General features: G+C 55.3%; 5 protein-coding genes across 5 annotated transcripts; 2 read left to right on the top strand and 3 right to left on the bottom strand.

Annotated features, from left to right (window-relative positions):
• Positions 1-562: 562 nt before the first annotated feature.
• On the top strand, positions 563-2,292 carry GAL83 (5'-AMP-activated protein kinase beta subunit, interation domain-containing protein; the record flags this gene model as incomplete). The annotated part of the gene is made up of 3 exons (XM_083198698.1): positions 563-1,374; positions 1,594-2,173; positions 2,245-2,292. The coding sequence occupies 3 exons, from the start codon at positions 563-565 to the stop codon at positions 2,290-2,292; spliced, it is 1,440 nt and encodes a 479-aa protein (XP_083046433.1).
• Positions 2,293-2,500: 208 nt separating this feature from the next.
• On the bottom strand, positions 2,501-3,532 carry KAE1 (tRNA N6-adenosine threonylcarbamoyltransferase; the record flags this gene model as incomplete). The annotated part of the gene is made up of 1 exon (XM_083198697.1): positions 2,501-3,532. One exon carries the CDS (start codon positions 3,530-3,532, stop codon positions 2,501-2,503), a length of 1,032 nt encoding a protein of 343 aa, XP_083046432.1.
• Positions 3,533-4,940: 1,408 nt separating this feature from the next.
• EPL1 (enhancer of polycomb-like-domain-containing protein) lies at positions 4,941-6,884 on the bottom strand (the record flags this gene model as incomplete). Its single annotated transcript, XM_083198696.1, has 3 exons — positions 4,941-5,771; positions 5,835-6,605; positions 6,738-6,884. The coding sequence occupies 3 exons, from the start codon at positions 6,882-6,884 to the stop codon at positions 4,941-4,943; spliced, it is 1,749 nt and encodes a 582-aa protein (XP_083046431.1).
• Positions 6,885-9,210: 2,326 nt separating this feature from the next.
• CNB1 (calcineurin regulatory subunit B) lies at positions 9,211-9,982 on the top strand (the record flags this gene model as incomplete). The annotated part of the gene is made up of 5 exons (XM_083198695.1): positions 9,211-9,262; positions 9,316-9,368; positions 9,431-9,504; positions 9,567-9,879; positions 9,902-9,982. 5 exons carry the CDS (start codon positions 9,211-9,213, stop codon positions 9,980-9,982), a joined length of 573 nt encoding a protein of 190 aa, XP_083046430.1.
• A 6,078-nt stretch (positions 9,983-16,060) lies between these two features.
• Positions 16,061-17,116, bottom strand: ACO1O0_009345 (uncharacterized protein; the record flags this gene model as incomplete). Its single annotated transcript, XM_083198694.1, has 3 exons — positions 16,061-16,119; positions 16,190-16,447; positions 16,573-17,116. The coding sequence occupies 3 exons, from the start codon at positions 17,114-17,116 to the stop codon at positions 16,061-16,063; spliced, it is 861 nt and encodes a 286-aa protein (XP_083046429.1).
• Between the last annotated feature and the right edge of the window lie 3,256 nt (positions 17,117-20,372).

Here is a 20,372-nt window from a genome sequence, read left to right as displayed (position 1 = left end):
GGTAAGGCTGCAGCTGCTGGGGCTCGTGGAGCTGGTGCTGGAGCTGTGGTGGAGTTGGTTGGTTGATGGCGTTGATACGTCACAGTTGGTGGGACCGTCAGTGGGAATGTTAGTGGGAACTGTGGCGGGCGGGGCTGTGCCTTAACAGCACTGCGTAACAATCTGCCCCTCCAGATCAACCGGACGTCGAGGGCAGATCAACTTCCCACCATCACTGAAACCCCTACGCATCCGCCCCAACGCACCAGACGTCCGACTCTCGAGGTGGCCTCACACGCCGCCAGGCGGCCCTCAATTGGCATCATCGTACGACAAATCGCCCGTTCCCACTGGCATGCGGCAGCAGCACCCCGCAGCTTGAGCCCCCGATACGCACATCGGCACGCCAACAGGTCGCCAGCAGGCGCATCTAGCAGCCCGTCGACGCACCCCAACGCATCTGTACCTGACTCCCCTTCGTCCTGGAGCCCATTAGGCACGGAAAGACCCGCCTGCCGTCCCGATCCCCCCAATCTCACTCCATATCACCCCATATCACTCGGGCCCCCGCTACTACTGGACCATGGGAAACCACCCTTCGTCAACCTCCAAGCCTGCGACGCCCACCTCCGCGGCGCCAGGCCCCTCCTCGTCCAGCGGCTCGACACCAGCGCCCGACTCCCAGTCACAGTCGCAGTCGCCCCGTCACAGCCGCAAGGACACCCGCAACATCCTCCACTCCACCCACCACCGCTCCGCCGCGCCCCCGGAGGCATCCCTCGCCCAGGCCACTGGGTCCACCGTCGTAAGCCGGCCCAAGAGCCTGCCCGGCACCGCCGTCTCCTCCCTCAGCGCCTCCCCGCACAGCAGCGCCTCCACGCCGACCAACCGTGAGTTGGCCGCCAGGATGGATAAGCCCGCCGAGCCCCGGCCGATCCGTGACGAGCCCACCAAGCCCGTCGATGTCCCCTGCGAGCCCTCGTACCAGTCCGCCCACTACCCGCATGCCCACTACAACTCGGACGCGGCCGCCCACTCGGACCAGAACCTCCTGTCCAACGGCAGCGTCACGGACATGTACCTGCAGCACCCGCCGCGCCTGCCCCTGCCCATCGAGGAGGAGCTCCACACCCCCGGCTCGCCCATCCTGGCTCCCGAGGAGGACGATGGTCTGCCGGAGCCGGGCGAGCTGGGCGAATCATCAACGGACGCGCTGACGAGGAAGAGCTCCGGGCTCAGTGCCGGCACCGCCGAGGACGACGAGGCCGAGGAGCTGCGCGTCGACAAGACACGGCCCGTCGTCCCGACCAGGCTGGAGTGGAAGCGCGGCGGCGAAAAGGTATACGTGACGGGATCGATATTCCAGTGGAACCGGAAACATCGATTGCACCCTGTGTAAGCCTCGCACTTTGCTTTTATCACGTTTTATTAGCCCGCACCTTTTTTTTGCTGTCTCGGTCAAAGCCATGTCTCGGATGACTGCAGATGCTGTGTAACTGTGGCGCCGTTGATAACGTCAATCTCTGGTTTTCCTGGCGGCAGGCATTGGCAAACAGCAACCGGGCGAGGATACATCATTTTAATATATGACTGCTAACATTTTATGTCATATAGTGAGGGAAAGCCTGGGTGTTTCGCTGCTACGATTCACATCCTGCCGGGGACACATCATGTGCGCTTCTTGGTGGATGGCATCATGCAGACCTCCCCCGACCTTCCCACGACGGTCGACTTTGGTAACAACCTTGTGAACTACATCGAGATCAGCCCCGAGGATGCGCACAAGCACAAGCGTACACCGCCCGCTTCCAGGCCCGAGTCTACCGAACCCACCGAGAGCCGTGCCTCGCGCACCTCATCCGTGTCCAAGGAGGACAAGGCCAAGCCGCCCAAGCACAAGCCCGTGCCTCCCCCCGACAGCTACCGCAGCGAGATCCCGCAGTACCTGCAGGACTTTGACCAGGCCGAGGAGTCGCCCGCATACCAGAACGCCGTGGCGGCGATAGAGAAGCTGCCCACGCCGCCCAGCCTGCCAGGCTTCCTGGGCAAGCCCATCCTCAACGCAGCGGTGCTCATGAAGGACGACAACAGTGTCCTCAACATGCCCAACCACACCGTGCTAAACCATCTCGCTACAAGCAGCATCAAGAACGGAGTGCTGGCAGTGTCGGCCACGACAAGATATAGGAATAAGGTGAGTTCTGCCATATCTGGACCCAGTGACAAGCCTGTTGAACAGCCCCTCTCTAACCCCCTCCCTCATAGTACGTCACGACAATCATCTACAAGCCCACTTCAGTAGATGAAGGGTAAAGGGTAGTATCAGTCGGTGTACCAAACAGGGTAATTTATGGTAATCAATACAATACATATGGGATTGGGTAGGTGTCAATTGCTTTTTAAGCATCGTCCAAGGCGATGCGGTATGCGGGATAAGACAGGCGAAGGAAAGCGTGGGACAATTCACGTTGTCACAACAAAGCAAGCACAAGTAAAACGGGGAGAGAGGGGAGAGGTTACATCAATCTCTCCATTTCACAAAGACTTCATCCGTCCTAAACCGCTGCGTACACGTGCTCTCCTCCAGGGGCGTCCGATACCCCGTCCTGTAGGCCAGCAGCCCCGCGTGGGCAATCATGATGCCGTTGTCGATGCAGAAGCGCTCGTCTGTCGCGAACACACTGCCGCCGCGCTCGCGCGCCATGCCGCCCATCATCTGCTGCAGGCGCTCGTTGCTGCCCACCCCGCCCACGATGAGTACCTGGTTGCTCCCCACGTGCGCCATGGCCCGCTCCGTGATCTCGACCAGCATGGCGAAGACGGTCTCCTGCAGCGTGAAGCACAGGTCCTCGGGCGTGAACCCCTCCTTGTCCATGACGGCCGCCAGGGCATCCGCGCCCGCCAGGATCCCCGAGAAGGAGCAGTCCATACCCTTAACCGTGTACGGAAGGTCCAGCAGCCGCGAGCCCTTCTTGGCCAGCTGCTCGATGTTGTACCCGGGGGCAGGGTCGTTACTGATGCGCAGGGTGCGCGCGAACCGGTCGAGGCAGTTCCCCACGGCGATGTCGAGGGTCTCGCCGAAGATGCGGTACCGCTGCTCCGCGTAGGCAATCACCTGCGAGTTGCCGCCGGACACGTATAGTACGACGGGGTTGTCGGCGCCCGTGATGGTCCGCCCCATCTCGATGTGCCCGACGCAGTGGTTGACGCCCACGAGGGGCTTCCCCCACAGCAGGGCCAGCGCGCGGGCCGCGACGGCGACGGACGTCAGCGGGGCGCCCATCCCGGGCCCCTGGGTGAAGCAGATGCAGTCGACGTCGGCGACGGAGACGCCGGCCTCGCGGAGGGCGGCGCGGGCGAGGGGGACGAAGTGCCCGCGGTGGTGGGCGGCCGTGTCCTTGGGGAGGAAGCCTGTGCCTGGCGGGGAGACGAAGGTGTGGCGCAGGTTGGAGAGGATGGTGGTCTTAGTCGGGGTGTGCAGGATGAGACCGATGCCCAGCTTGTTGGCCGATCCCTCGCAGCCGAGGGCGATCCAAGACTCCTTGGGAGCCATAGTGATGGTGGTGGTAGTAGTGGTTTGAGAAGGGAGGTGTTGTCTCAGCCGTGAATCGTGTGATGGCACGTACGAATGCGGTTGACTACTAGCACCGTGGGGTTTGGTGGGGGGGGGTTTCGAATTTTGGAATCACAGGGTCGTTCGTCGGGACTCGTTTGTCTTGTAGGGGTCTATTCGGCACGGATATTCACTCGGGCGCTCGTGTCGTCGTTCAAATCATGTCTCATCAGCTCCAGCCCTTTCCCCGAAAGGCCCTGGTATGGGTCTATCGCCTGTCAACGATGGGTCATCTGATGCCGATCGAAAGAAAACCAAACCACGAGGGTCATGGCGGGGCAACAGAGCTCCAGACCTGTCGTCAGTCGGCTTATGTAAGGTGCATCGCACTAAATTCTAGGACGTTTTAGACGTGCCTTACCTAAACTCGAAGTAGCGTCCCGGCGCAAAGGGTCCCGCCGCGGCACGCCGCACGATGCTGGACCAACCAGCGGTGGGCCTCGAGTCGATGACCTGCCTGGGCAACTGCGTGGTGTTGGCTGCTGGCTGCTGGCTGCTGGCTGGGGTCCCGCAGGCTGGTAGGTTGGTTTTGCTCACACACTAGCAGGTTGTCCGAAATCCACCACCACTTTTCCCTCGCTCCCACACTGGCACCGAACCCTTCTCCTCCTCGCCAGTCTCCTGCTCTGCTTGCAAATTTCTTGCCTGCGGGGCATGGCGCCCAGGAAGCCATTGGGGGCAGTGGCTTGGAAGAGAAATTGCCAGGATGGTTGAATATTCTTTGCCGCTGTCCTGATCTCTCGTTACCGAAGTGAGCCTCCGACGACGCTGATGTTGCTACTACTGCTCAGCTGACCTCCTCTTCCTCCATCTACCAGGTAAGCTCGCCGTTTCCACGTTTATATCTACCATCCGCTAACGGCATCGTTCTTTTAGCTGCTGAGCACTCTATGCTTGCCACAATGTATATGCCAGAAACTGGCCTGGTGCCGGTGACAAGCTGAGGGCGGCACAGCAGCCAGCATCTCGTTACAGCCGGTCACCGACCGGCCACCTCGAGCTCAACACCCTCGCGCTTCGGCACTCTGGCATGCTCTTCACGACAATGGCACAGGATTTCTTGGTGGCCTCAAGATGGGCCAGAGTTTCTTCATTTTCGATGCTTCTTTCGGTGGGCGGCCCCGCCTCTCCGATCTACTACGCCCGACCCCCAACTCCTCAACTCCACGCAATGTTCTGGTACCTCCGTGTACTATACAACCAAAACATCCCCAACCACAAATGATTTTCTCGTCATGCCCCGACCTCCTTGCGCCTAAAGAAAACAAAAAAAAAACGAAAACCAAATATGGGTATACACGCTCCTCCGACCGATATCATACAACAAGAGTGGAAAAAGTTGCGTCTCTCACGACGCGGGTTGCGATGGCGGCTGCTGCTGCGGCGGCGGCGCTGGTTGCTGTTGTTGCTGTTGCGTAGCAGCTGCTGCTGCTACTGCTGCCGCTGCTGCCGCTGCCGCCTGGGGTGGCAGTTGTGCCTGCGACGGCGGTAGCGCCGCCCTGTTACCGTCCGGGTGTGGCTGAGGACGTCGGAACACATATGGGTTCAGTGGTATCGCAGCACGGAATTTGAGTGCGCGCGTGTCAAACGGGTCGACTTCGTACACCGGTGGCTCCTCCTCATCAGAGTCGGAATCGTACGCCCAGCGGTCGCAGTACTCGTTACTATCCTGTACACGCGGCGGCGTCTTCAGCCCTCTCCGGTCAATCCAGAGACGGTTGAGACGGCCGATGCGACGACGGAAAGCCGGTTGATGCGAGTCGGATGCCCCACCCGTACCCCCTGCTTTAAACTCAAAGACGGGAGGGTTCTGTTTATCAATAGCCATGGGCTCGGGACCATCTTCCTGGTCCAGGTCCATTTCTTCTGAAGATGTGGACGCCGGAGGCGTCATTAAGTATTGCGTCTTTGCCGGTCGGAACTTCAGCTCCATGCCTTGCTCCTTAACCGGCGACAAGGGGTCTCGGGTGAGATCGATGTGGTTTTGGTTCCACTTGCGATGGTTTTGCACCTTGGTCTCAATATCGGCACGGAACTCTCTGTCCTTCTCGGCACGTCTATCGGACAGGAGGATAAGATCTGAGTCCACAGTTCGGCCATCTGGTCGCACGGGCATGCGCAAGTGAGCACCAGGGTGTCTCTGAACAACAGGGGCTTCCGGTGCCTTGCGTTTCTGTGGCTGAGAGAAGGTGTCAGTACGGGGCGACAACATGACCGGTCGGGCGAGCTCAAGATGGCATACCTTTTGGTTGATAAGGTCTTCGTCGCCGTCCTTCAAGCCCAGCTTGACCTTCATCTGTTTGAGCCGTGCGCGCTCCTCAAACACAGCCCTATCCGCATAGAGGAGCTCGCGCTTCATCATCTCACGCTCAGACGACAAAAGCACGAGTTGGCGGCCATCCTCCAGTTCCCGACGAAGACGCTTCAGAGTCTCAGCAATCTTGTTGTCGCGAGCTCTTGTCTTGCGCGTCTGGCGCGCCTCTCGCCGGCGGAAGCACACATACGGGTCAGCATCGTCAGTCTCCTGGTGAGTCTCGAATTTGAGGGTCGGGTGTATGGGTTTGTTGCCCATATCCTGACGCCTCGACTTCCAGTACTCATAAATGGCCTTGGCGTGCTGCATGACCGACGACGACCCCAGATGGGTAAGGCCAGGGACCATCACGTCGTACGGGGCGACGGTGTTGTCTACCGAAGCGAAGGGCGTCTGCTCAGCAGCCGTGTCCTCGTATACCTCCATTATGCGCTCAAAGTCATCCTCGGACAGAGGGCCCCCCGTGGGGGATTTAGCGTTGTACTCTTTGAGGAATGCATCATCCTCTGTTGTCATGTCATACTGGCAGCTGATACATTCTTCCACCGTCTGCGAGAACCGGATGTATGATGAAGGCTGATGGAAGTGGCTAGGGTAGAGGGCATCATAGTCGATGCCACTCTCCTCCGGAGGCGGCACGGGAATTTCCTGGTCATTGCTAGTCCCTGCATCCTTGAGAATTGTCTGGAGATGGTACTCCTGCAAGGCACGGTGGTCAGCAACTGGTGGTCCGGGCTCGGAGCAGGGGTGCTGGGGATCAGGGGATGCCAAGAGATATCACGTGAGCTGCTCACGTGATATCAGGCACTCGCGAAGGCGCCAAAGACTCACCTTTTCCTCAGCCTGCTCGACACCAGTCGCGATTTGGGTATCAGGAGCAAGAGCTTCGTACTCGGAAGGGTCGATTTGATCCTCCCTGAGCACGGGGAGAGCGGTTTTGACGCTCAGCTTCTTGACCCGAACCTTGCGCGATGACATGGTGCAGGGTGGCTGGCGTACGGCAGAAAGCCAGCGGAAAAACCGCGAAAAAAAGCGATCAAGTCATAAAACAGGGTATGTGGTGTATTCCCATGTGAAAATGGCGATGAAAAAGGTGGTTTTGTTGGCCTTTTTCGATGGTTGAAATGCTGACGATTGATGAGGTGACGTTGGGGTTGTTTTGCCTCGCGAAGATTTTTCGCTGATGCGAGGCCTGGCGCTGGAAGATTGCGCCCGGATTTGATGACGGCTGCGCAACTGGGGCGATGTGGTCCGAGGGCCACAAGTCACTCCGCCACCTGTTTCTGCGGAGGCAGGTACTTGCGGACGCTCGACCCACCCTCTCCTTTTCCTTCCCCCCTCTTCCATGAACCCACCCACCCAACCGAATGCCACTGTCGCCCACTGACGTCCGTCCACTGGCGCCCACTGGCGTCCACTGGAAAGGTCGCTGTCCAGCTGCTGGATTGCTGAACCGGCTCCTTCCATCCCCAATTGCATTTGGCCACCACCCGTCCCTTCCCGGCACCTCCCTAGCCACCCAAACCTCCCAGATCTCTCTGACCTCCCAAACCTCATCCAACCAAGCACCAAACCTTAAAAAAAGTGTCGTTGCCTGGTGACTATCCCGCAACCAGTCACCATACCTTATCACACGGCACGCAGGCATCCATCATTCACCCATTTGCTGATGCTGCTTGCGAAAACCCGTATGGCTACAGGGTAACTTCTACTCTTGAAAATCTTATGACGGTTGCATTCCCGGAGTCGCAACTGGAATGATTTCTTTTCATTGTTGTAAATAAGGCAAGTGTTGGGCGCGTACTTAGTAGCCCTTTTTATAGACGTCCGTTGTTGCTTCGTCCTCCCGTTGTTCTTCTCTCAACCTGACCTGTGTATTAAAACACATAGTCACTCTGCTAATATGGAATACTGAACAAAACAATATTCAGAAGAATCACTAGTACATGCATTTGAATAATCTTGCCTGGATATTATAGTATGGCAAAAGAAGCGGATGCGCATCTGTTTGTATACGAGTACATCCACCCAATATGATGATCCCCCTGCGCGGCACATGTATTATTGAGCGTTGCTGAATTATATAAGTAGTCATCGTCCAACTACAGAGTACATCGCGACGAGTAATCTACTACGAGGACTATTACTGGTAGAACTTCCTTAGGCTCACATTACTCGTACGTCGTAGACTGGATATTCTGTTACATTGACGCTGGGTAGTTCAACAAGCGCTATACATGTCTTGATCTCTTCGCCCTTTGTTGGATAGAGGCGTCTGCGGCATCTGCGTGTTGTACGGAGTAGGGAGAGCGAAATCGGCCCTCGCATCCATCGGCCTGCAACGACGTGGGCTGAAGAAGCGGCGCGGAGCCGGTGGGTGGGAGCAGATGCCAGCGGACGCTATTCTGGTTAAGGTTAAGCACTCCCGGGGTGGAACTGGGGATCGGGAATGGTTGAGGGCTCCGTGGACCACTGGTCACTCCCCGGAGTGTCGTCCTACCTGATGATTTAGGCCGAGAGTATTATCATTTGGTTGCTTGCTATGACTATGCCCTCATATTGGCCGTGGACGATGGATGAATTTAGTTTTGGGGGGGTTCTGGATCATCGTTACTGCAAAATGTGGCTGCGTGGCTGTGGGCTGGTATTCCTCTGGGCTCTGGCTAACGCGAGCGCCGTGTAGAGCGCCGAGTCAAACGGCGTGGGGATTCACGTGGTCGCACGTTGTTCCAAATGTGAGCTGCTATGCGGCTCGAACATTTCTAAAATGGATACTGCAGCAGTTTGATGCTGTGTCGAGGGAATCCTGCCGTGTCATTAGATCGTGCGTCGTAGACGATGCTGTCGCAACCCTTCGACTAGTTTATGTCATGACCTACTCGTAGTCGTCTTGAAAAAATTGTGGTGGTGCGACTTTCAAATCGCACGGCTCTATAAGCGCTCATAGAGCCTCTGGACGAACTTGAAGGCTTGCACCTGCATTTGCGGGAAAGTCGAAGGTGGAAACAAGTGATGAGCACCTACGCAGGCGTGATCGCGACGGGGCGTAGATGATTGGGCGAGTCCGCCAGATGGCCCGTGCACGATATACCGACTTGGATTGCCCCTCCACATCACGACTTCGCGACCTGATCCCAATCCCCCTCCCATTCAGCCCTATCCCAAGCACCACAGCCTCCTAACGACTGTCGATACCCACGCGGAGACGATTGATCAACAAAGAAACCACAAACAACTCTGAGCTGCCCGACCGCAAGAACCATCGCTCGCTTTCCCTAACCAACCCCCCCACCGGCCTCCGACCATGGGGAACACCACCAGTTCTGTCCTGGACAACATCGTCCAAGGAACCAACTGTGGGGTTTTAATCTCCTGTACATTGATTAGGAAAACTGCTGACGTCTTCCAGTTGACAGAGAAGAGGTTGACCGCCTACGGAAACGTTTCATGAAGCTGGATAGAGTACGATTCCGCCTCTGCGAAAGAAGTGTACCTAAGACCCCGTTAACACTTGGCCCTTACAGGATAACTCCGGTACCATCGAGCGCGACGAATTCCTCAGCCTTCCACAGATCTCCTCCAACCCACTGGCCACACGGTATGGATTGCCACCAAGCTGCCGCCGTGCACGCCGGATTCCCGTTGCTGACGCTGACCTAGCATGATTGCCATCTTTGACGAGGATGGTGGCGGCGACGTCGACTTCGAGGAGTTTGTGAGCGGCCTGAGCGCATTCAGCAACAAGGGGAATAAGGAGCAGAAGCTACAATTCGCCTTCAAGGTCTACGACATCGACCGCGATGGTTACATTAGCAACGGCGAGCTATTCATTGTCCTGAAGATGATGGTGGGCAGCAATCTTAAGGATCAGCAGCTGCAGCAGATTGTCGACAAGACGATCATGGAGGCGGACTTGGATGGGGACGGCAAGATCAGCCTTGAGGAGTTCACCAAGATGGTCGAGAGCACGGATGTGAGCATGAGTTTGACTCTAGGTATGTGCTGCTCTGATCCTGCGAGAACTGCGGGATGTCATACTGACTCTGGAGAACAGACCAATTTTGAGCGGCTTTTAAAGAAGTTACGGATCTCCCTGGAGACGTTAGTTGAGAGACGAGGGGCGCTTAGTTTCATGATAATGACTATCGGCATTCATCCACCCACTCGGCCCTTTCCCATCCAGGCGGAAAAGCTATTGTCCCTCAAGGCTGGTTGCTAAGAACCAGGACATGTTAACGGGCCCAAAGGCACTGGCTCTGCTCAAATTCCCGGTAATTCTCACCACTAATGAACAGGTGTCTCCAATGCACATCTCAAGCGATCCTAGACCAGTTCTCAGTCAAAGGATTAGTTATTGGATAGCATCCACATATAGGACCGAACACAGCTCCTCGTCGATGAACATGTCGCGTCGCATCCAAGGTGGTCATGCCCAAGGATTAATAGGTAGCCTATGAACCTAACGAATATATTGGCAGTCACAATACTATATATTAACCGATGAACGACAAGTCGATATCAAGGGAGATACATTTGCAATGCTAACCAACATGGCCCCTTGGATTGGCTACTACGTTTTCTCTCGCCGTGCATCGGCTTTCGTTCGACATGGTTTGGGAGACTATTAACTGGGACCGTGGGACCTTCTTCGCATATTCTTCCTCAAGGTTCACGGCTTGGGTAGCGTTACAACCTTCTCTCTCTAGCACGTTTAGGTTTGTTTGATACCGGAGCCCCCAGAGATCTCTAGTTCGGCCGGCTATGACCACGGTTGTCGGCTCTTGGACGGTATGCGCTTCACAAGACTGCCTCCTCATTTCTCGCAACCTTCTACTATAGTACGTGGCTACATGCCGACGCCTTTTCCTGATCGACGACCGCCTACGAGTACGAGTACTTTAGATACGCTGTTGCGAGACATGGCCCGGCTTTTCGGGTGCCAGTCTCCCTTTCGGGGACTGAGAAGAGATGAGACTTGATCTGGGTACGTCCAACCAGACACTCACCGAAGGAAGAGATGAGCTCGCTAGGCGCGCACCGAGATTGCCAGCTGCGTACGAACCACAGCTCGTGATGTATCACAACGGGAGGCTGCCTCAGCCAGATGCTACGCAGAGCGATATACGTACTTGCCTGGCATATCTGTTAGCTCTTTGCATGTCTCGTCAATGAGACCACTCCCGCCGCAACCTACAACTCGTTGGGCAGCTCTGCTCCAATTTCATCAAACGGAGTTGATGCCTAACTACCTCAACGACCTTTGGGGGGACACAAAGGGGTTGTCATACAGACTACGGGCGTTCACCTTACTTAGTGTTGCTTCTTTGTATCACCCTTTCAATACTTATCATAGTCTTAGGCATGACAGGTCACTTTCGGCCCTGACAGCTTGCATTGTTACGGACACACCTCCTCCCGGCGTAGAAACGGTTCTCTTAGTACCTGGTATTAATAGTCTTTGGGTTTATTAGGATGAGATTATGAAGGCACCAAAAAGGGACGTCCCGAGACCTACATAACCTGATACAGAGGACCTCGGTGGTCCAGCCAATTTAGGTTCATCGGCACAACCACCCACTCCACTCACCCGTCAGCGGGAGGAGGGACTCGGGACAGCACGAGCGACGGACGACAGGGTCCAGGTGGCTACGCAAGTCCTCATCCAGGGCCACCCGCAAACAACTACGATACCGAAAAAGTACGGAGCAATGCTTTGTATCAAGTCCAAGGCCTCATCACCTGCCTGTTGGCTTGCTTGGATACAAGATCGACGTCAATAAGCAAATGTACGAAACGCCCGTTGGTCACCCTCAGCAGCATCCGACTCGTCGGGAATTCGGCCATTCGGCCGATTCGTTCAGCCTGGAAGCTGGGCCTGCTGCTCACACCAGGGGAATATGCAGTGATCATCACGCCAACAGGTGCACCTGCGACACTTGCAGCTTGAGCGGGTGGAACCGAAGAATTAAATAATCAAAGTCCGAGAATCCACGTTCTAATCAATAGCACGGTATCATGAGATGCAGCTGAGGACACGCTCTCGATAGTTCTTATTAGTGATCAACCTAAGTCTTTCCCACCTCACAACCCGGACCTCGGTGACAGATCGGGGCGGGGAGTAGGTATTGCTATGTACATCCTGCAATCTCTACAGGTGTGCTTTTTGAGATATTACTGTCTCCTGCACGTCAGGCTGGCATGACGCATCCATGAGTGCGCCGACGGCGAAACGGCTCTTTGACATGCATACATACTAGTAGCAGTAATGCAGGGCAGTTGGGCCGCGGAACAAGCTCGTCTCTTAGGACCGAGAGCGGCCGAGCAGGCGCCCAGTCACCTCAAAGCACACGTGCTGGCCTTGCACAACAAAACCATTTGGGTCCGAACTCAGGCCGATCCAGGGCCGAAAGGACCTCCGACCTGGTCGACGGAGGATAGCCGTCCCGCGACCTGCAAGGTTGCTAACATAGCAGTCAAATGGCGGGCGTTGCGATCCCTGTTAAGCGGGCCATCGCTTCGCAATCACCAACAAGACCAGGTTCCGACGGCGCAGGTTATCAATTGACCTTGGGAGCGATACTGGCGGAAGAATCAACACAAAGTCGTTTCTTTTTCTAAGGAGTCGGTCAACTTGGGACAGCTCTAGAGGTTATGCCGAGGCTCTGCGTTCGCAAGCACAGGTTCTCTTTTCGGCTCGGCTGTCGTCGAATCCTCGGGCCACTCAAGTGGCACATGGGCTCTTTGTCCCTGGCTATACAATAAGTACTCGTACGATGTACAGATGTGAAACTATTACGAGCTACTATGTAACTGCGAAAACCTCGGGTCTTTTGAGGACGACTTTCCTTCACCGTCATGCAGTGCCCTAGAGCTCCCCGCTGATCTACGCGTCTTGGCTTCACTAAGAACGAGGAAAGGTCCGAGAGTGGCTTCCTCTCACGCCCGCATGGCGTATCCCTCCCGAAGCCTGAGCACAACATGGGCATTGCACTCCTTGAATCTGATAAGGGGTCAGGATTCCACTGCAGTTCCCCCGAGCCGTACGAGGTACAGAGTACAGAGTACATGATATGTTGTTAGTTCCACGCCGACTAATTGACCTGCTCTACCCACCCGGCTACACCTAGCACGGGTGGCATCGGGTGAGGAGATTCGGTCAGGGTCGGTATTTGAAGACTGCAGGCTCGGCTCTAGGGACCTGGGAACTGGGTACCCCATGTGTCAAGAAGATCAGTGACACTGACAGTCTGACACCCTGCAGGAATTGACCTGACATGTCATGCCCACGACTCCTGGAAGGCTGATGTTACCTACGCCACCGTCATGATACTCATTCGGAAAGACGGATAGCCCCATATCACCGCCGGAGTTAGTACGCCTTTCCAGAATACTGGGGCGTCACCGACTCTACGATGGACTCACCAGTATGGCGCCTGGGGTTTTTATTCGGTAGAAGAGCCTCGGCCTCTTTGGTCTCTACAACAGGCACGATCTACCTAGGGACTCATCATAAGCACACTGACCTGCTTGGATCAAAGGCCATGTACCAAAACTTGTATGTGCGCATATTGTGTCATTCGTACATGTAATAGTATGTGAAGCCGTGGCCGGACAAGGTCGGGCCCAGTACGAGTACCGGGATGCCAGCCGTGTGGCAGTCTAGTTGTTGGCAATGCGGAGGTGATGGAAGTCTCAGGTCGACATGGAGAGGAATGTGGCAGCAGTACTACGTACCTCCGGCTGCTGACCATGACTCGCGATGTTCGATTTTCGTTCCAGAAAAGTCGCTGCAAGCTTCGAAGGCCCACTCATCGAAGGGTAGCTGCGCTGGGAACGCTCATATTACAGATTCGGATCCATCATGGTCCCGTGGACGATGGGGCATGAAACTACGGATAGCGGTCATGAATCCATGATCCTCGCCCGAAAACCCCCACAACCGCACGGCGTGGTCTTGTCTTGTCTCTATCCCAAAGCCATTACGGATTTCTTTCACGTTGTTGTGTAACGTGTTCTTTCTTTCGCTGGTACAGCGGGCCGCTTCGGGTCATCAACTTCCGCATTTGCACTACGGCGTTCTTAAACCACGAGGGCTCTGATATCTTGCAGGGATTATGACAGGCTCATTTGCCAACAAGGGGCCTGTAATGGCGCATTCACCATCACCGGATGGAAGGGCGGGATGGACCAGGCGTCATATCAGCCCTCCGTCGCACGACTCGCGCGTCACTGATGAGAAAGCTCGAACCTCCAAGAGGCGTCAGCTTTTGCCAGGGTGCTGGCCACATTGTTGCATACTATTACTCGTAGTACTTAGCACGCGATAGAGTTCCATGCTCGTGCGTCAAAGGGCTGCTAGTGCCTGCGACCCTGGAAGTCGCCTTTCCTTTCGAGGGACAACCAACATCGTGAAGAATTTAGACCTGGCCGCACCTTTGTTGAGGTCCGAAAAAAGGAGGCCCTGGGCATGGGTGTGTGCCTTCGCCGTGCCCGACTTGGCTAGGACAGACAGGGTATCATCTCTGGTGAAGCTTTCACGACGTGATGGCATCCCCAGACGTGATATTGACGCGATAAATGTCGCCAAAGAGATGGGGCCCAACAAACTGGTGCCTATTGATATCGGCCGCAGGTGCTCCGAATACTAATAGCGTGCTAGGTTCGGGTTGTCTGCGGCTTCACTGTCTATTCTCAACTTTGATAGCCAACAGCCAGCGACCGTGGCCAACCAGCGACCGTGGCCAACCAGCAGGGAACCCCATCCTGCGAATGACGTTTGGCTTCATAACATTGCGTTGTCTAGTTCGAAACCCGCTTGGGACTCGACGGAAAATTGAGGGCCAACGAGGTGAGAAATCCCAACCCCAGGGCTAGGCATACGGAGCTACAATATACCACCCTTGACCTAGCCTCAGATCCTCAACCCCAGCAAGCATCAACCCTGTACCTCGCTCTGTCTTTGACAGTTTACACATGTTAGACCCTTCAGCACGCCCCTTTGCTCTCTGAACCGTAGCGGCTTAAAGAGTACGGATACTTTGCGCTTATTATCTAGCAGTTCTCCATTCTACCGTGAAAAATATACAAACACTGCTTTGCATGTAGCACTCACGAGCTGCAATACCGGCGCCACCTTGGGCAAGCCCGCAAAGTCGATCCCAGGAATAAGGTTACAAGGTGTATTACTCCGTAGTACTCCGTAGGTAGTATTTGAATCCACGCCTGGGAATCATCCCGACAGGCCGGTGAATTGATTCGCCGAGGCAAAACACGTGAAGCAATCGAGCCTAAAGCATCGTACTCCGTACCTCGCATCCAAATGGCGCGCGAAACAAGAAGTGCGCCGTTGGATTATCCTCCGCCCCCCTGGTTCTCTTCTTCCTCGTCTTGCTCCACGGGTCAGACTCGGAAAACGTCCTAGGCCAGGCAGCCAAGCACGCACGCCTGATTCGTTCAACGACGCCCATGTTGAGCATCACCCGCGCATCGACAGGGGTCTACCGTCTGACGGTGTGATATATGATACAGCCGCATGTTTGACAGTCTGACGGCATGTCAAACGGTGATCAGGCCAGGATAGGGGAGAGAGAGAGAGAGAGAGAGAGAGAGAGAGAGAGAGAGAGAGAGAGAGAGAGAGAGAGAGAGAGAGAGAGAGAGAGAGAGAGAGAGAGAGAGAGAGAAACTCGCAAATTCACATGTAGGGGAAGGGGGGGCTAGGGAAATTTGAAACGACTAGGAGCCTCGTCAACGGTCAGAGTATGCATGGCCTAGTGTGGAGGAAGCACCGAGAACGGTGGCAGTGTAAACCCATTTCTAAATTCCCTGTTGTCCTTCCCGTGTTGACGAGGCGTCGTGGCCAAGATGCCACCAAGAGGTCCCAGTTGTCCTTGCCCGTAATACTCCCAAAGAAGATGACAAGACCCATTTGACTCCCAGAATCGTCTGCCCGTATTTTGTTTTACCCGCAGAGTTGCCTGCGCCTTCTAAAATCCCGCCCCGCCGTACGTGTAATAGAAATCTATACAAAGGTCGTAACAGAAACCCATCAGCATCCCCGTTGTAGTGTACAGTCATTTCGTGTAACTCCTTTGAAGCGGAACCGCCCTGCGGTAGTGACTTTTGAGAGGGGGAAATGAAGAACAAGCCGTCTCGTATCAACGGGACTGAGTCCCTCTTCCATCGGTTTCGTAGAGATCCAAACACTCCTCAAGGACTGCAGAGCGACGGTTAGCCATGCCAGAAAAGGCAAGTAGTTAGCGTGGGACAGAGCTAGGACTACTTACTTGCTACGATCTCATCCTCCCACACGCCATATTGGTAGTCTACCAAGCCGTGGCGTTCGAGCCCGTCACTGAGGCGAACAACCTCGTTGCCCAGTTTCTCGATAGTCTCTCGAGACAGAAGTCGCTGCGGCCTCGAAAGCTGCTGGCCAGACCCCATTAAATCGGCTTGACGCTGGCCCAGGGCCAGCCAGGCGTGGTTGAAGTCGTCCCAGAGCTTGATGCGATCGGCGTGGAGGCTGGCATCGTCCATCGTGAGGCCTTTGGGTTGTCTGTGTTAGCATTTCTGCACGTCTGGTGACATCACCTTGCGCGGTGCCTGACTAGTAGATGGCTACTGCACATCTGGCTCGCTCTAGGGTTCAAGTTCTGCATTCCGCACTTACCCAAATCTGCCACTTGTGACAGGAGCCAGTTAGAGATGATCAAGAGTGTCTCAGATGCACTGTCCAAGGACCCACTTGCGATGTCTTGGAAAATGGTAGCCAGCTGCCGTTGATAGTCGTGCCATTTCTCGGCGAGTGCACCATCGGAGTATTCAGGATCCTCATTCATTGACCCCTCGGCGCTTGCTTGGGCTGGCTGCACTGGGGCCACACTCGGCATGTTGCTCGTGTAGTTCATGGGCTGATTCTGCTGGTAGACACTGGTCGAGGAGTTGGAGGCGTGCGCGGAAGCGTGTAGGCTAGAGGCCGACGCGTTCGCCGCGTCTGGGCCAAAGTATGTTGACGTGACGTCGGGGGTCATCATTTGCATAGCTGTGGGTTGCCGTGACCCGAGCTGCTGAGCGTCGTACACGGGGGCCTGAGTGTTTGGCTGCGGAACATTGTACATCATGGCTGCCGTGTTGTAGCCAGCAAAGCTCTGTGAGTGCTGTCGACCGTCCTGGCTATAGTCCGAACCATAGCCGCCTATGGCTGCCGGAGGCATGTTGGTCGATGAGAAGCCTGAAGTTGGCTCTTGGTAATAGCTACTATATCCGCCGCCACCTGTGCTCCGAGGCGTGTGTGGTGATGTATTGATGGGAGCAGGCCGGTATCTCTCGTTAGAGCCGCTTGGAACGGAGCGGCTTGGCTGTGAGCTGAGTCTTGTGCTGGAAGCATGATGGCCGAGCGAATCGTTATGCCTTCTTTGCCGGGCAGGGTCATCCATGCCCCGAAGATGGCTTTCGCGAGACGCCTCGGAAGCGCGATAGCCCGCCGGAGAAGGCGTCGGGGAAGGGTACGAGAGGGCCAGATTGAAAAGATTCGATCGGTCCACTGACCGATCAGAGCGTGTGTAAATGTTCGGGAGCGATACTGAGCTCCAAGATCAGACGGCACCGCCGGCACCAGGAATAGTGTCACCGGAGGAGTTGGCGCGGGAAGAGACTGCAGGAAATTGGGCGAGTAAATCCAAGCCGATGGTAGGTAGGTGAGGTGTTGCAGATTTTGAATGGTGAGGGTGCTAAGTTTCCGAGGTGAGCCCAATAGCTATATGGGCAGACTAATGGTTGTGGTGCAGTGAATGAGTCGAGCAATGCCTGAACAGCAAGGGACTTTGGAACCGTGTGTCATGAAAGTACTCTAGGCCATGTAACGTCTTTCATGCCAAGTCTCAGTGGTGACGCTGAACAAGTTGTAGTCGGTCTCGTCTGAGCGGATCTCAAGGATTTCAAACCGGTGGGTGGCAGAGCGTTGAAGAGGGAGGGTTGCCAGGACCGTTGCGGCGAGCAAGCTTCTGCTGATGGTACTGGGTGTATCCCGGCACCGACCAGGCACTGCAGGAAATGCTGGATTAGTGTGATAAGCTCTTGTCTGCCCGATCTGTACTTGGGACAGCGGTTGGTAGGAGTCCGTGGTAGGAGTGTGACAGCTCTTCACTTCTAGTTAGAATAAGTTCTCAACCTTTGCCCTCAGTCGATCTACGACTTCTCATCAGTCTTTGGACATACCTAAGTTACTTGGCAAAAAACACAACACTGGCACCAGGATCTTATTTGCTTCAATGGATCTTTGATAATAGAAACGGAGCGTGAGCCTCAAACTCTGTGGGGGAAGCAGAGCGCTGGAAAAAAGCTCTAAGAAAATTCCGGTGTCCAGCTGGAAGCCTGTTTGTGAAATTATTTGAAGCCTCTCAGAGACTTGTAGGAATCGGTGTTGCAGAAGGTCGGGGTACGCTAGGACTGAGGGAGCTTCAAATTCCCGAGAGGATGACGAGGTTTTTTTGAAGCACAATAGAGGGAGAGGAGGCAATGAAGCAAAACTGAGAATCGAAGTCGTCCACTAGTGTGTTCCGTGCTGTAGTTATCTTGGACCAAGAAAAATCGGCAAGACCGCTAGATGAGTGAGTGAGACTCGAGGCTGATAGACTTGGGCGCCAATGAGAGGTGGAAGAAGTAAAGACATAAAAAGAAAGGATGAAGCCAATGATACTAGTACTAGCTTTCAGTCCCAACCTGGGGCTGGCACTTTGACGATATCGCGCTTGGATCTTGTGAGTGGCACGAAGTAGTGGTACTGGAAAGGGAAGGGGGCCTTGGGGAGATCTGCGTGGGCGAGCACAATGTAACCTCGCTCACCAAGCCACAAGAAGTCCCCTTGTGCACTTGGCCAAGAGGCGTTAGAACAAAATGAAAGGGATGGCTAGGTAGAATCTGGACGCAGAGAAAAAGAGAGAAAAACGCGTGGCTTGACTAAGGTAGGGGAGGGGCCGGACAATGCAAGGCCGGGCCATCACGAGCTTTGTCATGACGAGAAGCACAAGCTCAGCCTCTCAGGGGAGCCGGAGACCGCTTTCCCGCTGCTAGTTCGAATTTTGTCATCATTCTCCCCTTCATCAGTGAGCTCGGCTCCTCCTCTTGCGTGGTGCCAGCCCGCTCCGACTCTAGCGGAAGCCAACGGGGGTGCGGTGCCGTGGTAAACGGAGCAGCGGCACTAAAGACGAGAGGGACAGGGCAGGTCTGTTGGAGATCCACCCGGATCGTACATAGTAAAGGTTAAAACCGCCCAGCTTGTGACGCTTGTCTAGGAATCGGACCAGGAGGGCGTGCGATTTGGGGTGTGCCAGGGGGTGAGCCCATTAACAAGGCATGGGTCTTGTGTGGTGACGCGCTTGCGAAGGTACCTCGTCCAGACGCTGCATAACCGCAAGCCGCAGGTACGAACTCAGCTGGGGTTGATGCTTCGCATGAGTGACTTTCTGCTCATCCGAGACGAGATCCTGGTACACATGTACCGCCTGGTTGCGACGCCCTAGTCCTTTCATTAATGGGTAGTTGTTAATGGATTTGTCGACATGAGTCGAGCAGAAGGAGAGGAGAAGGGAGGCTAGGCTTTCCAAAGCATCACCCAGTATCCATAGGTATGCCAATAAAGCCACAGCACCCCGTACGTGCACTAATATCCGTGTCAGTTTTAGGTCTGCACGTTTGACACCAGTTCGACACAATTTCCCAGCCAGATCCGTGCTGGTCTGGGGAGCAGGGGGTGATGGAAAGCGGCTTCTGTGCCTATCTGACGACAGCCGGGGCAAGGCGACCGCTGGACTCCTGGACGCTCACCGAGGCGGCGGGGATTGGTGTTTTGGACCAGTCGTTGGCTCTCGATGCCAATCCGCGGTCCGAGGAGCAGGGTAACGGATGGGGAAATTGAGACACGGTTATTAGATCTAAGAGACAAGGGAAGTGAATCAACTCCAGACCCCATATTCAGCCTTTCAGGTACAAGGACTAAACATGGAAACCTTTGCCCAGCCGCGAGGGCGCCACTTTTGTTGTGCATACGAGTATTCTGTACTCTCCGATTGCTGACATGAGTCATTGGCCATGGGTGAGGCAGCCTGGCAGAGGATAATATTACGTTCTCGTCAGTGGCCTGTGTTCGAGGGCATCTTATAGTAACATTGTATCCGTAACATTGTAGTAGTTGTAGACGAGACCTCTGATGCCTACCCGAACCAGCGTCTCCAGTCCGGTTCAGTGGGCGATGCGACGTAGCAACGGTGACGCCTTAAGAGGCAAACAATTGATGAGCAGGTATCGGTACTCGGGCGTCGCAGTTGAGCTCGCCGTGTTGACTTGCCTGGATCCACGATGGGAGGTACTTGTACGCGGGTGCCGTCCGTACCTGATGGTCAACCCTTGAACCTTGTCATGACGGGCGACCAGCAGTGCAAAATTGTGGCACAGAGCTACAGACTCTTGGAG

Source organism: Amphichorda felina (assembly GCF_050947745.1).
Source record: "Amphichorda felina strain 45539 chromosome Unknown scaffold_9, whole genome shotgun sequence".
NCBI lineage: Eukaryota > Fungi > Ascomycota > Sordariomycetes > Hypocreales > Bionectriaceae > Amphichorda > Amphichorda felina.
The sequence above is the reverse complement of the archived record's forward strand: the minus strand, read 5'-3'. Positions and strand labels throughout refer to the sequence as shown.